We start from the raw sequence: 16,956 nt of genomic DNA, 5'->3' as shown, positions 1-16,956 counted from the left end.
ACCTGTGTGTCATCTCCTCCTGTATATAGTATATACCTGTATGTCATCTCCTCCTGTATATATATGTACCTGTATGTCATCTCCTCCTCTATATAGTATATACCTGTGTGTCATCTCTCCTGTATATAGTATATACCTGTGTGTCCTCTCCTCCTGTATTAGACCTCGTTCACACGTTATTTGCTCAGTATTTTTACCTCAGTATTTGTAAGCTAAATTGGCAGCCTGATAAATCCCCAGCCAGCAGGAAGCCCTCCCCCTGGCAGTATATATTAGCTCACACATACACATAATAGACAGGTCATGTGACTGACAGCTGCCGTAATTCCTTTATGGTACATTTGTTGTAGTTTGTCTGCTTATTAATCAGATTTTTATTTTTGAAGGATAAGACCAGACTTGTGTGTGTTTTAGGGCGAGTTTCGTTTGTCAAGTTGTGTGTGTTGAGTTGCGTGTGGCGACATGTATGTAGCGACTTTTGTGAGATGAGTTGTGTGTGCCAACATGCGTGTAGCAACTTTTTGTGTGTCGAGTTGCATGTGACGGGTTAGTGTAGCAACTTGTGTGCAGCAAGTTTTGCGCATGACGAGTTTTGCACGTGGCGAGTTTTGTGTGGTGCCTTTTGAGTATGTGCAAGTTTTGTGTGAAGAAATTTTGCATGTGTTGCAACTTTTGTGCATGTGGCAATTTTTCCGCATGTGCAAGTTTTGCGTGTGGCGAGTTTTCCATGAGGTGAGTTTTGCACTTGTGGCGAGTTTTGCAAGAGCCTAGTTTTTGCATGTGGCGAGTTCTGCGCGTGGCGAGTTTTGAGCGGCGACTTTTGTGTTTCGACTTTTATGTGGCGAGGTTGGAGAATGTGTGGTGAAATGTGTGCTGAGGGTGATATGTGTTCAAGCACGTGGAAGTGTGTGGCGCATTTTGTGTGTGTGTTCATATCCCCGTGTGTGGTGAGTATCCCATGTCGGGGCCCCACCTTAGCAACTGTACGGTATATACTCTTTGGCGCCATCGCTCTCACTCTTTACGTCCCCCTTGTTCACATCTGGCAGCTGTCAATTTGCCTCCAACACTTTTCCTTTCATTTTTTCCCATTATGTAGATAGGGGCAAAATTGTTTGGTGAATTGGAATGCGCGGGGTTAAAATTTCACCTCACAACATAGCCTATGACGCTCTCGGGGTCCAGACGTGTGACTGTGCAAAATTTTGTGGCTGTAGCTGCGACGGTGCAGATGCCAATCCCGGACATACATACACACATACACACATTCAGCTTTATATAGTAGATATTAATTATCACTTTAAATATATATCAATTTTCTATGTAAAACTTGTTTTTTTGTTTTTTTTTTACTTCTGTCTTATCCTCTGCTTAGTTTAAAAACAATCTTTTATTTTTTCCCAGACAAACCTGCAGTTTAATAACAATAAATACTATCTGATCCAGCTGCTTGAAGATGACAGTGCTAGAAATTTCTCTGTTTGGATGCGCTGGGGGCGAGGTGAGATTTCTTAATGCTTGTCTCAGCATTTCGTGTGGAAACCAGCCTACCACTTCTCTTCACAACATCTCATTTTTAGGCTGGTGGTTGGGAGTTCTGTAGGAGCTGTAAATGTTTAACCCCTTAGTGACCGAGCCAATTTTTACAATTCTGACCAGTCACTTTGAGGTTATAACTCTGGAACACTTTAACGGATCCCACTGATTCTGAGATTGTTTTTTTCGTGACATATTGTACTTCATGTTAGTGGTAACATTTCTTCAATATTACTTGCGATTATTTATGAAAAAAAGGAAATATGGCGAAAATTTTTAAAATTTTGCAATTTTCAAACTTTGTATTTTTATGCCCTTAAATCAGAGAGATATGTCATGAAAAATAATTAATAAATAACATTTCCCACATTTAGTAGACATGCTGATGTAAAGTAGTTACATCAGCACAATTTTGGAAACAACATTTTTTTTTGTTAGGGAGTTATAAGGTTTAAAACTTGACCAGCAATTTCTCATTTTTACAACACCATTTTTTTTAGGGACCACATCACATTTGAAGTCATTTTGAGGGGTCTATATGATAGAAAATAACCAAGTGTGACACCATTCTAAAAACTGCACCCCTCAAGGTGCTCAAAACCACATTCAAGAAGTTTATTAACCCTTTACGTGCTTCACAGGAACTGAAACCATGTGGAAGAAAAAAATGAACATTTAACTTTTTTTTTGCAAACATTTTACTTCAGAACCATTTTTTTTTATTTTCACAAGTGTAAAAACAGAATTTAAACCATAAATTTTGTTGTGCAATTTCTCCTAAATACGCCGATACCCCATATGTGGGGGTAAACCACTGTTTAGGCGCACCGCAGAACTTGGAAGTGAAGGAGCGCCATTTGACTTTTTCAATGCAGAATTGGCTGGAATTGAGATTGGATGCCATGTCACGTTTAGAGAGCCCCTGATGTGCCTAAACAGTGGAAACCCCCCACAAGTGACACCATTTTGGAAACTAGACCCCTTAAGGAACTTATCTAGATGTGTTATGAGCACTTTGAGCCCCCAAGTGCTTCACAGAAGTTTATAACGTAGAGCCGTGAAAATAAAAAATCGCATTTGTTTACACAAAAATGATCTTTTCACCCAGAAATTCTTATTTTCACAAGGGTAACAGGAGAAATTAGACCACAAAAGTTGTTGTGCAATTTCTCCTGAGTACGTCAATACCCCATATGTGGGGGTAAACCACTGTTTGGGCGCACCGCAGAGCTTGGAAGAGAAGGAGTGCCGTTTTACTTTTTCAATGTAGAATTGGCTGGAATTGAGATCGGACGCCATGTCGCGTTTGGAGAGCCCCTGATGTGCCTAAACAGTAGTAACCCCCCACAAGTGACCCCATTTTGTAAACTAGATCCCCCCAAGGAACTTATCTAGATGTGTGGTGAGAACTTTAAATGCCCAAGTGCTTCACAGAAGTTTAGAATGCAGTCGTCAAAATAAAAAAAATAACAATTTCCCACAAAAAGATTTTTTAGCCCCCAAGTTTTTATTTTAACAAGGATAACAGGAGAAATTGGACCCCAAAAGTTGTTCTCCAATTTATCCCGAGTACGCTTATGCCCCATATGTGGGGGTAACCCACTGTTTGGGCGCACGGCAGCGCTCAGAAGAGAGGGAGCACCATTTGACTTTTTGAGCGCAAAATTGGCTGTCGTGTTTGGAGACCTCCTGATGTAGCTAAACAGTGGAAACACCCCAATTCTAACTCAAACCCTAACTCCCAACACACCCCTAATCCCAACCCTATGCATAATCCTAATCACAACCCTAACGATAACCACAACCCTAACCCCAAAACAACCCTAATGTCAACCCTAATCAAAACCTTAAATCCAACACACCCCTAATCCTAATCTCAACCCTAACCTCAAACCTAACCCTAATCCCAATACACCCCTAATCCCAACCGTAAGCCTAATCCCAAACCTAACCCTAATCCCAAGCGTAAGCCTAATGCCAACCCTAATCCAAAGCCTAACCCTAATCCCAACTCTAACCCTAACTTTAGCGACAACCCTAGCCCTAACTTTAGCCCCAACCCTAGCCCTAACCCTAAATTTAGCCCCAACCCTAACCCTAGCCCTAACTTTAGCTCCAACCCTAAACCTAGCCCTAACTTTAGCCCCAACCCTAACCTTAGCCCTAAGGCTACTTTCACACTTGTGTAGTTTGGCATCCGTCGCAATCCGTCATTTTGGACAAAAACGGATCCTGCAAATGTGCCCGAAGGATGCGTTTTTTGCCCATAGACTTGTATAGCCGACAGATCGCAACGGATGGCCACACGTCGCGTCCGTCGTGCACTGGATCAGTTGTGTTTTGGCGGACCGTCGGCACAAAAAAAACGTTCAATGTAACTTTTTTTGTACGTCGCGTCCGCCATTTCCGACTGCGCATGCGTGGCCGTAACTCCGCCCCCTCCTCCCCAGGACATAGACTGGGCAGCGGATGCATTGAAAAACTGCATCCGCTGCCCACAATGTGCACAAGTTTCACAACGTGCATCGGTATGTCAGGCCGACGCATTGCGACGGCCCCGTACCGACGCAAGTGTGAAAGAAGCCTAACCCTAAATTTAGCCCCAACCCTAACCCTAAATTTAGCCCTAACCCTAAATTTAGCCCCAACTGCTTTCTCCTGCCGGCCGACAGATGGCGGGCGTACTGCGCATGCGTCCGCCATTTTGTTTCCCCATGAAGAGGCCGGCGGGCAGGAGAGGACGCAGGAGGACCCAGGGACGCTGGTAAGTATAATAGGGTCCCCGAATCCCCCTATTTCTCTGTCCTCTGATGTGCGATCACATCAGAGGACAGAGAATTACACATCGCTTTTTTTTTTTTGCGACCACCGGTAAACAGTTAATGTTCTTTGGGGTCTCGGCTACCCCCGGCAGCCGAGACCCCAAAGATCCTCCCGGTGGCGGGCGCACTGCGCATGCGCCCGCCATTTTTTTGCTGGAAAAAGATGGCAGCGCCCATCGGGAGCCACGAAGAGTATCGGGGGGGCTATCTGGGACCCCATTTCTCTGTCCTCTGTGTGTAATCACATCGGAGGACAGAGAAATTAGAAGGGAAATCACGTTTTTGTTTTTTTTTGCGATCGCTGGTAAACGGTTCATTACCGGCGATCTCAACTCGGGGGTCGGTAAAAAAAAAACCCTGAATCATGTTCTCTGTGGTCTCGGCTACCCCCGGCAACCGAGACCCCAGATAAAATCCAACTCTAGGGGGCGCTATTCACTTTTTCCACAGCGCCGCTAATTAACGGCGCTGTGGTTTAAGTACCCTTAACTGCTGCCGTTAAAAGGCGTATCGGCGGTCGTTAAGGGGTTAAAGTAATCTACTAGTGAGAGCTTTTTTCTTCTGACGACATGCATTTCAGGCGTATAAAATGAAACTTCATTGATGAGAAGCCAAATAACTGGAGGTGTATTTCCCTTTTAGTGGGGAAGGTTGGGCAGAATTCTCTGGTATCCTGTGCAGGGGACTTGAAGAAAGCAAAAGATGTCTTCCAAAAAAAGTAAGTCTACACTTAGTAGCTTTTATTCTTGTACGATTTTCTCGCCTTTTTCAAGACCTGAAAAATGGTTAAAACGATGGATTTAGAAGTCGCATCTGTAGTATGTAATGCTACTAGTGATGAGCGAACGTGCTTGGATAACGTGTTATCTCAGTATCTTGGGCGTGCTCGGATAATATGTTTGAGTCCCCATGGCTGAATGATTTGCGGCTGTTAGACAGCAGCAACACGTAGGGATTGTCTAACAAGCAGGCTATCCCCGTAAGTGTTGCAATTGTCTAATAGTCGCAAAACATGCAGCCGCAGGGACTAGAACATTTTATCCGAGCAAGCCCAATATACTGAGCTAACACGGTATTTGCGTGCATTCACTCATGACTAATTGCTACTCTCTAGAAAAAAGCAAAATAGAAAAAAAAAAGTCTGGACTTTTAGCATGCTGTCGTGCTTTGGCGTTTTCATCTTGTGCATATGTTTGCCACACACTCCATCCATGTAAGGCTAAGTTCACATTTGCGTATGTGTCCACAGCGTATCGTCTGCATGCAAAAAAACGCATGTGTACGCGGCGTTTTTTATCCACATGCTTTTACGCATGATGTCAAAAAAAGCTGCGATTGCATGTTTTTGCATGCGTTTGCGTTGTTTATGCGTAATGCGTACGGTATTTTCCAATGGGCGTGGCTTATGGGTTTTCTATATATAGAGACACTACACAGCAGATATTCGCTTCTTTGGATGCAGCACAGACGGCGACAACCGTGGCACACGCTGCAAACACGTTTCCTGCAGCGGTGCTCCAGGTGCGCCGAACATCTGTGGAGAAAATCTACCCGAAGATTTCATCCATTATAAGTTCATTCTTAAAACGTACAACTCTGCCCTTCACCTCTCCAAACAAACCTATTTTAACACCCTCATCACCTCACTGTCCAATAACCCTAAACGTCTCTTTGACACTTTCCAGTCCCTACTCAACGCAAGAGTGCAGGCCCCAACCACAGATCTCCGCGCTTATGATCTGGCCAATTACTTCAAAGAAAAAATTGACCACATTCGACAGGAAATTATCTCCCAATCCCTTCATACCATGCACTGTCCTCCCTCCCCCACTGCATCTAGTTCACTCTCTGACTTTGAACCAGTCACAGAAGAAGTAATCAAGCTCCTTGCATCTTCTCGCCCGACCACTTGCACCAGTGACCCCTTTCCGTCACATCTCCTCCAGTCCCTTTCCCCAGCTGTCACCTCTCACCTAACAAAAATATTCAACCTTTCTCTCTCTTCCGGTATTTTTCCCTCCTCATTTAAGCATGCCATCATACATCCATTAAAATATCCCTCGATCAAAACTGTGCTGCTAGTTATAGACCTGTCTCTAATCTTCCCTTCATCTCTAAACTCCTCGAATGCATGGTCCACTCCCGTCTTTTACGCGATCTCGCAGATAACACTCTTCTCGACAGTCTTCAATCTGGTTTCCGCTCTTTACACTCTACTGAAACTGCTCTCACTAAAGTCTCTAATGACCTACTAACAGCTAAATCTAATGGTCACTACTCCATGCTAATTCTCTTGGATCTCTCCGCAGCATTCGATACTGGGGACCATCAGCTCCTCCTCACTGCTCCGCTCCATCGGCCTCAAGGACACCGTTCTCTCCTGGTTCTCCTCCTTTCTCTCTGATCGCTCTTTCACTGTATCTTTTGCTGGTTCCTCCTCCTCTCACCTTCCCCTTACTGTAGGGGTTCCTCAAGGATCAGTCCTAGGCCCCCTCCTCTTCTTTGTATACTGCCCTTATTGGACAAACAATCAGTAGATTTGGGTTCCAGTACCATCTCTATGCTGATGACACCCAATTATACACTTCTTCTCCTAGTATCACGCCTGCCTTTTTAGAAAACACCAGTGATTGTCTTACCGCTGTCTCTAACATCATGTCCTCCCTCTATCTTAAACTGAACCTGTCTAAAACTGAATTCCTCTTGTTCTCTCCCTCTACTAACCTACCTTTGCCTGACATTGTGTGGTTCCACCATTACTCCCAAGCAACATGCCCGCTGCCTTGGGGTCATCCTTAATTCCGAGCTTTTCTTTACCCCCCACATCCGATCATTGGCTCGCTCTTTTTATCTGCATCTCAAAAACATTTCTAGAATTCGCCCTTTTCTTACTTTCGACACTGCAAAAACTCTTACTGTTTCACTCATTCATTCTCGTCTTGACTATTGTAACTCTTAATCGTCCTCCCTCTTACCATACTCTCCCCGCTCCAATCTGTCCTGAACTCTGCTGCCAGGATTATATTCCTCACCAACCGTTACACCGATGCCTCTACCTTGTGCCAGTCATTACACTGGTTACCCATCCACTCCAGAATCCAGTACAAAACTATTACCCTCATCCACAAAGCACTCCATGGCTCAGCACCACCCTACATCTCCTCCCTGGTCTCAGTCTACCACCCTGCTCGTGCTGTCCGTTCTGCTAATGACCTGAGGTTAGCATCGTCAATAATCAGAACCTCCCACTCCCGTCTCCAAGACTTTTCACGTGCTTTGCCAATTCTTTGGAATGCACTACCCAGGTTAATACGATTAATCCCCACAGTTTTAAGCGTGCCCTAAAAACGCATTTGTTCAGACTGGCCTACCGCCTCAAAGCATTAACCTAACTATCCCTGTGTGGCCCATTCAAAAAAAAAAACAACATAATCAGGTTCCTCACATCATGTTCTCATACACTTCATGCATTTATTAGCCCTTTGTGTCTGTACAGTTACCTACTTAGGCTGTTAACTGGTTCATGCAGCTTTACATGAACACCCGATCTTAAACTATGGCTGGTCCGAACAACGAAAGCAATTGTTACCATCCACCTCTCGTGTCTCCCTTTTTCCTATAGATTGTAAGCTTGCGAGCAGGGCCCTCACTCCTCTTGGTATCTATTTTGAAATCTATTTTGAACTGTGTTTTTCTTACGCTGTAATGTCTATTGTCTGTACAAATCCCCTCTATAATTTGTAAAGCGCTGCGGAATATGTTAGCGCTATGTAAATAAAATCATTATTATGCTGCTGCGTGGAGAACTTCAATATGAATCTAGATTTATCTTTGAAATTGGCTTTTGCTTTCGCTGTGGCTTGTGAGGAAGAAAGGAGAAGAGAAAGATGGAGAAGACGTCTTCATCGCTTTTGGTAACACCCCATTGTTGAACTCCGACAGAGCCGTGGAGCCTACCACGCATAGTACACAGAGCTTCGTGAAAACCCGGCGACGTTTTTGGACTGCACCAGGATGTCGCTACAGAGCTTCAATGATTTGCTGCAATGTGTCCGAGGATACATCAGCAGGCAGGACACCCAACTATGTAGAGCAATTCCTGCTGAGGAAAGTCTGTTGGTGACTATAAGGTACTTAATTTTGAACAAACACCTGTCGTTACTATTATTGTTAGAAAAGCCATGTACTGATTTATTTGTTCCTTTCTCTGTTCTGCAGATTCCTGGCTACTGGAGAGACCTTAAGATCTCTACATTTTTAATTTCGAATTGGACTGTCCACTCTTTTTGGGATTGTTGGAGACTCTTGCCATGCATTGTGTGATGTTCTGCGTGCCAGCTTCCTCCCCCAACCCACAGCTGAACTGTGGCTGCAAATTGCCGCAAAATTCAATGAAATGTGTAATTTTCCTAACTTTGTGGGGGCTGTGGACTGCAAACCAAATTCTGATTCTGAAACCTGCAGGAAGTGGATCTGAGTACTTCAATTATAAAAAATATTTTTCCATTGTTCTGATGGCAGTTGCGGATGCTGAATGTTTATTTGTTGACGTTGTCTCATTTGGACGAGAAAATGACTCAGACTTTCAAAAACTCTGACATGGGACGATTGTATGGGAATGATTTTAATATTCCCCCACCACAGCCTCTTCCTAAAACTGAAGGACCATCAATGACGTTTGTTATTGTTGGTGATGAGGCCTTTCAAATGTGTGGCAACTTCCTAAAACCGCACTCAAATCGGGACTTGAGTCACACAAAAGGATTTTCAACTACTGACTGACAAGAGTATGAAGAACTGTGGAGTGTGCTGGCATTTAAATGACGCATTTTGGGAACAGCCATAAAAAAAATAGATACAATTGATGAGGTTGTGAAAACATGTTGTTGAACTTGAGGAAACTGTTAATACCACATTGCAGGATTACCAACATCACCCTCTGAGGGCTGCAGGCGAAGTTGCCCAAATGAGGGATACATTTGCAGCCTATTTTGTCTCTGATAGTGGACGTGTGTCATGGCAAGATGAAATGGTTTAACCTGTAAATAAAACACCTTGAATCTAACTTGTATAATAAACACCTTAACTGTTACACCCGTTCGTACTTCATTCAACAATACACACATGGTTAAATAAAGAGATAACGAAAACACAACGAGACCGGTATTGTGAATCAAAAAATTTTTTACTAGCAGAAATAAATAAAAAATTGCAATTTTTTTTTAAAGAAAAATGAATTACTTTTGGGGTCTGTGGGAGGGAGTAACATGGTGGACCAGGGGGGTGTCGGGCTTTGATGGTAGGTTAGGAGTGGTTGGGTAAGTTGTTACAGGGGGAAGTGTAAGACAATTGAAGGATTGGGTCAGACACATTGGGGGAAGTCACATTAGGGGAAGAGTGAAGGTGTGGACAGACTAGAACGCACAGACACATTAGGAGGTGAGGGTTGAGGGGGTGCATGTAACATTTATTCCTGTTTTTTCTCCGTGACTGTTTTTTCCTCTCTTTTTCCTCTGGTGCTGCCTTGGTAGAGGAGAAATGTGCACTCATCTTAATGGCAGAACCAGACAGCTGGGCTTCTGCACTAGGCTGTGTGGTGGTAGATGTGGATGGCTGGTCTTCTGCACTAGGCTGCATGGTGAACCTTGGGATTCTTGGAAGTGCAATGTCCAGCGGTGGTGGTGGTAGATAAGTCCCTTGGTAAGTCGGCGCAGGCGGATTCTGCCACTGATGTTGTGCTGGAGCTTGTTGCCCTGTACGGAAACAACTTTGTGCCTGCTGCTATCGGGACCCCGCTGCATGGCCTCGGTATAAGCATCCTGACAGGCCTTCATCACGAACAGTAGGAGATCAGGACTTAAGGTACCTTCACACACAACGATATTGTTAACGATATCGTTGCTATTTGTGACGTAGCAACGATATCGTTAATGAAATCGTTATGTGTGACAGCGACCAACGATCAGGCCCCTGCTGGGAGAACGTTGGTCGCTGAATAAAGTCCAGAACTTTATTTCGTCGCTGGACTCCTGCTGACATCGCTGGATCGGCATGTGTGACACCGATCCAGCGATGTCTTCACTGGTAACCAGGGTAAACATCGGGTAACTAAGCGCAGGGCCGCGCTTAGTAACCCGATGTTTACCCTGGTTACCATGCTAAAAGTAAAAAAAACAAACACTAGATACTTACCTACCGCTGTCTGTCCTCCAGCGCTGTGCTCTGCTCTCCTCCTGTACTGGCTGTGAGCCGGAAAGCAGAGCGGTGACGTCACCGCTCTGCTTTCCGGCTCACAGCCAGTACAGGAGGAGAGCAGAGGACAGACAGCGGTAGGTAAGTATCTAGTGTTTGTTTTTTTTTACTTTTAGCATGGTAACCAGGGTAAACATCGGGTTACTAAGCGCGGCCCTGCGCTTAGTTACCCGATGTTTACCCTGGTTACCGGCATCGTTGGTCGCTGGAGAGCGGTCTGTGTGACAGCTCTCCAGCGACCAAACAGCGACGCTGCAGCGATCCGGATCGTTGTCGGTATCGCTGCAGCGTCGCTAAGTGTGAAGGGGCCTTAAGGTTTTCCATCACTCCCCGTTCTATAGTGGAAAAATAATGTCGCGCAGGGTCTATTAAGGTCGCCTTCCAGGCGGTCAAGGCATTTGTGGACTTCCTGGAACCGTGTGTTCACATGAGTGAACCCATTCTCCATCCTATCCACAACCGCCTTCATCCCAGCCTGGAAGACCAAGCTTAAGTGAGTAAACTCTGGCATGACTGACTTCTCCCCGGCCCTCTGCCGCTGCCAAACAGACCCAAGTAAAGTGGCAGAGGGCTGGGAGAGGGGAAAACCAGAAGGGCCGGCTTCCTGTTCCCCAGCCTGTGAAGCCTGCCTGGCTGCTGCATCACTGGTGGATGATTGGGATGATGCCGGTTCGTTGGCTGGTCGATGAGGGGCTACTCCAACAGAGGAAGATCCAGGTTCAACAGTGTGCTCCAGGTTTTGTGTGGAAAAGAAATTTTAAAAAAATTACAAAAAAGAAAAAATTAAATAGTGAAAAACACAAAAAGATACTCGCGTTCGCTGAGCAACTGCTGGCTTCAGAAAAGAAAGCTCGTTATGATACTTGTATTTTCTGATTTTTCGAGCTGCACCACTTCGAACCCAAATCTCCTCTTGTGTACTTATTGAAGTGATCCTTCATAGAACGCCAACGAACTTTTACTCTTTTCTCTGTGAAGGGGGAGGAAAAATAAAATTAAGACAGAAAAATTTACAGAAAAACAGAGGCGACCAAAATAGCAATATTTACCAAAATCCTTTCTGACTTTTGGCGTTGCATGGTCCCAATCATCCATCAGCGATCTGGCCACTTCTACACAGAGTCGTCGGATCAAGACTGAGTCGGAATGATTCCGATCACGGGGTCCCACAACGCTGCTCGCTCTTGCACAGCTTGAATCAGTAGGTAATTTTCTATGTCACGTTGTGGAACCTATAGATGAAATACAAAAAAAGAATTTGTTAGTAAAAATGACAACAAATTCAATAAAAAGTCTGATAAAGGATACTTACACCTCGTCTTTTCTCCTCAGCAACTTGAGGCCGACGACCCTGGGAAGAATAATTTCCACTTGACTGCTCCTGCTCTTCTGCAGTGTCAGGTACCTGTAAAGAAAATACATGATTTAACATGTCAAGTATTGACAGTAAATACATACCAATCAGTAAATCAAATGTGATTACATAATCGGTGTCATGGCCACTTTCAGAGCCTTCAGTGGAGGACATGTTGTAAGAGCAGGCAGCAGTCAAGTGATACACTAGAGAGAAAAAACATGTAACTTGGTAAAAGCAAAATAATGTAGAAAAAAAACATAAAAATTTGGACAACAATACTTACATTACAGGCAGTAGTCCAAGCACACACCAGGCACCACACAACAGGAACCACAGCACCAGGACGGACTGAAGAACAGCACCGGGACCAAGACAGCAGCACTGGGACCAAGAGAGCAGCACCAAGACAGCAGCACCTAATCTACAAGGAATGGAAAAAAAATTCTGTACAGAGTGCAAAGACAGACATTTTCAAAGCTTCCATACTTACATAGATGGCAGCAGCGGGACCAAGACGGCAGCACTGGTACCAAGACAGCAGCACCCAATCTACAAAGAATGGAGAAAAAAAATCTGTACAGAGTGCAAAAGACAGACATTTTCACATCTTCTATACTTACATATGGATGACAGCACTTGGACAAAGACTGCACCACTGGGACCAAGACAGCAGCACCTAATCTACAAGGAATGGAAAAAAAATTCTGTACAGAGTGCAAAGACAGATATTTTCACACCTTCTATACTTGCATATAGACTGCAGCACTTTGCCCAAGATGGCGGCATCAGGATGGCAGCAACAAACAGTCTAGAAGCAACAGAAAAAAAACATGATTACAGAATGCAGTGAGAGACAGACACACATTTTCAAAGCTTCTATACTTACATCCAGAGTCTTCTGCCTTCTTCCAATGTCCTGTTGGCCGCATCAAGAGTCTTGAGAGTAATGGACTTCCTGTCTCCAGACCCCCTTTTATACAGCTGACAATTTTCAGGTGGTTACATCATTTCCAAGGCAAAATTAGTCAGAAGTACACATGCGTATCGAACGCAAGCGTACGCATGTCCTTGCGTAACAATGCGTTCCCATACAGTATTGAGGTTTTTTTACGCAATCGTCCGCATGCGGACGATTGAGCAATTTTTGCCGACTCAAAAAATGCAACGTTGCGTTCGCCGGCCGCTGCTGCACACCTCCAAACGTACGCATCCACAAGTGAACACATGCAAAACCATGTCACTGCGTACACAATATTAAAGATATGTACGCGTGACACATACGGATCGTACGCTGCGCACACAGACGCAAATGTGAACCTGGCCTAAGCAAGCCCTGTTTTAATTAGAGTAAGATGTAGCTGGATCCCACCTGCCATGAAGTTCCTTTGCAAGCCTAGGTTAAAGAGATGGGTCTGATCGTGTAGGGTCCTGTGTGATCAGGATATTTTAGCAAAGTACAGGAATTTAAAAGTTGCATCTCGTTTAAGGCCGGTGTCACACATCTGTATTTCATGGTCCGTGTACAATCTGAGGTTGAGTTCTTTGTGAGGAGACACTCTGTCTGTAACGCGTCAGTGAACATGGATGTGTGAAGGCAGCATTATGCAGACTCCTTTTTCAGCTTGAGAAAAGGTCTGTGTGCATGCAAAAAAAATGTCAATTCTGTTTGTAATATTATATAAAGAACCATTTTTAAGATGTACTGATGTCAGAGCTTTCTGGTCATCTCGGTTTTCATCACAATAATGTTTGCTATAGGCAATAACCTGAAGTTTTAAGTTAACGTTATATTTTTCTAGGTTTTTTGATAAGACAAAAAATCTTTGGTCTGAGCGCGCAAATTTTGAAAAGGTTCCTGGTAAATATGACTTTCTGCATATGGATTATAACCCCATTAAAGAGGTAAGTGAAACCTTCGGCCAAGTAAATCTTCTAAACGGAAGATCCTGAAAAAACACTGTAGGAAAGCCTGAATAACTTATTCCTAGAGCATGACCTCCAGTGCATCAAGCCCCTGCTTCCTGAAAATTGCTTGTGTGCATCTAAAATTTTTCAACAAGTTGTGGTCTCACTGTTAAAGAATTTAGATTTTTTTTCATATCATCGGTGTTTGAAGATTCATTCCCCCATGCTTTTGTGCACAATGTGAAAGAATGTAGACACTTTTAGGCTTCTACTTTTGCTACTCAGGCCTCACTAGACAATCATTGATGATTCTGATGCCTGGCCAGCTAAAAATTACTACAACATAGCCCTATTCATATAGCACTATGCAGTGCTAATAATGCAAAAGCCCTTAGCAGCACCCAACACTACAGTAATTAATATCAGAAGACCCAGACTCATAGTGATATGTGGAGAGAGTACTATACACTCAGCCGCAGAAAAAAACTCTCCAAAATAAGCATTATAAAATAGGAGCACAGGAGTGTTTAAAAATGTACAAAAATACTTTATTAGCACCTAGAATATTACATACTAATTACAAACAAGTGCAAAATAAGGACACATAGTAGTGGTTCTCCATATAAATGTATAAATACAGAAGGTTCAAATACAGTTAAAAAAAATTATTTGATAATGTCTACTATGCAAGTTTATCCCTTTAACCCTTTCTGCCATCAGAAGTACTATTCCGTACATGTGACCCTAATTCCCTATGTGGGCCCTAATTCCCATGGACGGAATAGTACGTCTAAGCGATCGGCAGCGATCACTGGGATGATTGCTGCCGTGTGTCAGCTGATTTTCCCGGAACACTGTGATCAAACATGATTGCAGCGTTCTGGAGCTGGCCGAGGGGCTGACAGAAATGTATTTATTTCCATTTTCCCATTAGGGTTGGGGCTAAAGTTAGGATTACGGTTAGGGGTGGGTTAGGGTTGAAGTTAGAATTGGGGGGTTTTCACTGTTTAGGCACATCAGGGGCTCTCCAAACGCAACATGATGCCCGCAGACCATTCCATCAAAGTCTGCATTCCAAAACGTCACTACTTTCCTTCTGAGCCCCGATGTGTACCCATACAGTAGTTTTCTCCCACATATGGGTACTCAGGACAAATTTTACAACAACTTTTGGTGTCCAATTTCTCTATCGCTTCATTGGGGGATACAGGAACCATGGGTGTATGCTGCTGCCACTAGGAGGCTAACACTATGCACAAAAAAAGTTAGCTCCTCCTCTACAGTGTACATCCCACCGACTGGCACTATATCAGTTTAGCTTAGTGTCAGTAGGAGGTGGACACGGTCTTTCACTAGACCCATATCTATCTCAGTGTGCGTTTTCTTTCAGGTGCCTGGAGGGATACAGCGTGAATAGTCACAACAGTACTCCCACAAAGAGACTATGAGTAAAGCGTGTACGGCCACCCCGTATCCTCATATGTTTGCTTGACAGGACCCCAACCCCTTACACAGAAGCGTGTTTAGGTGATCCGATCGTTGGTCCTGTGTCCTTCTCCCACCCACTCACCCACCAGAGCCTGTCAGTTGGACGAGACGCGGATATCCCACATCGCAAGATTTTCGGATGTCCAATCTTTCCTGGATGGGGAGGTATTTTTCTCTTCTCCCCCCCAGTTGCCAATGAAGAGGATAAGAAGAAAAGGTAAGAATTTTAGCTTTGAAAAAAAAAAATAAAGACAGATTCCCTTTATTTTATTAGAGGGCCTTAGGGGTCTTTCCCTTTAAGTCAGGCGTACCTTCTGCGTTTTAGGGCTTCCACGCCGCTCTCCCATACTCGGGCAGACATCAGCTGTAGCCTAGGTCCTGGCTTCTCTGGGGACTAGCTGCAGCATTGAGTAATTGGGTCTTCCCCCTTTGATTCCGGGGGTATTGGGGGCCCCAGTCGCTTCCCTTTTGGCGCTCCAGGGCCCTCCGCGCCAGTCCCCCATGCTCCGGCGGGCACCAGCTGCAAATCTAGTTCCCGGATTCACTCCGGCCTAGCTGCAGCGTTGGCTTTGCCCCTCTTCTTCCTGCTCTTCGGGTAGGCTTTTCCCCCACCCGTCTTAGTTCCTTCCTGCCGGCGGTTAGCTCCGCCCCCTGGAGCCGGCCCCCTTCTTACTGCCCCTGGACACAGCGCTTGGGCTCTGCCCCCCCTTCTTCCATTTTCAAGAGCGGGTTTTTCAGCAAGTGCTTTTCCTTCTTGGACCTGGGCATCCTCTGGCGGCCATCATCTTTCTGGTCTGCACAGCCGGATAGTCCCTCCTTCTTGCGGAGTACCCTCTTCCCGCACAACAGCCCTGCACCTAGACGCTGAATCAGGACCACTGCACAGTACTGAGTGTAGCTCTGCACTGCAGACTGACATTTCTCCTCTGCATTTTACTGTCCCCTAACCTGCTGGCATCACTTAGTGCAGGGGTGGGGAATCTTTTTTCAGCCAAGGGCCGTTTGGATATTTATACCATCCTTCAGGGGCCGTACAAACTCCGCCCACAAAGTACATCCTGACTCTGGCACTGATTTCAGGACGTAATCTTTCATTGCATGCCCTTCAGTGTTCACTAGTGAACACTGCATGTGTGTGCTAATAGAGCAAGAAGAAATTAATGAGCTGGTTGTAATCAATATGCAGCTACAGCTCCCTGCCCAAGAATGCAGTCCCTGAGAATCTGCTCGAGGGGCCTGATAAAAGGTCATCGAGGACCGTAAATGGCGCTGGGGCCTGAGGTTCCCCACCCCTGACTTAGTGGGTCTGCTCATGTCTAATTCTAATGGAGAACGTCCTCCTGCCTCCTCCTCCTCTGCTCTGGTGAGACACTTTGTATGCTCTTCTTGTAAATGCAGGCTTCCCTCAGGTCAGTACTCTCCCCTCTGTCAGGACTGCAGCAACCCCACTGCCCATGAGCCCCCTTCTGTCCCAGGTTAGAGCGAGACCCCTATCCCAGGGTGGGCTTCCTCTCTGTCACAATCTGTGGTGGATTTCACCAGGGTGTTTCAGACCCTGGTGTCTGTACTTGATAGGTTGCCCCTGCAGACTCCCGT

The 16,956-nt window shown here is 44.9% G+C and overlaps 1 protein-coding gene across 1 annotated transcript in view; it reads left to right on the top strand.

Moving 5' to 3' along the window:
- Nucleotides 1-16,956, top strand: part of PARP2 (poly(ADP-ribose) polymerase 2) — a 212,149-nt gene that overhangs the window by 150,451 nt on the left and 44,742 nt on the right. The window contains exons 8-10 of the mRNA XM_069760573.1: nucleotides 1,405-1,501; nucleotides 5,001-5,076; nucleotides 13,767-13,869. Coding sequence (XP_069616674.1) covers nucleotides 1,405-1,501; nucleotides 5,001-5,076; nucleotides 13,767-13,869 — 276 coding nt within the window. The remainder of the gene's footprint in view (nucleotides 1-1,404; nucleotides 1,502-5,000; nucleotides 5,077-13,766; nucleotides 13,870-16,956) is intronic.

This window comes from Ranitomeya imitator, chromosome 1, assembly GCF_032444005.1.
Source record: "Ranitomeya imitator isolate aRanImi1 chromosome 1, aRanImi1.pri, whole genome shotgun sequence".
Taxonomy (NCBI): domain Eukaryota; kingdom Metazoa; phylum Chordata; class Amphibia; order Anura; family Dendrobatidae; genus Ranitomeya; species Ranitomeya imitator.
The sequence above is the reverse complement of the archived record's forward strand: the minus strand, read 5'-3'. Positions and strand labels throughout refer to the sequence as shown.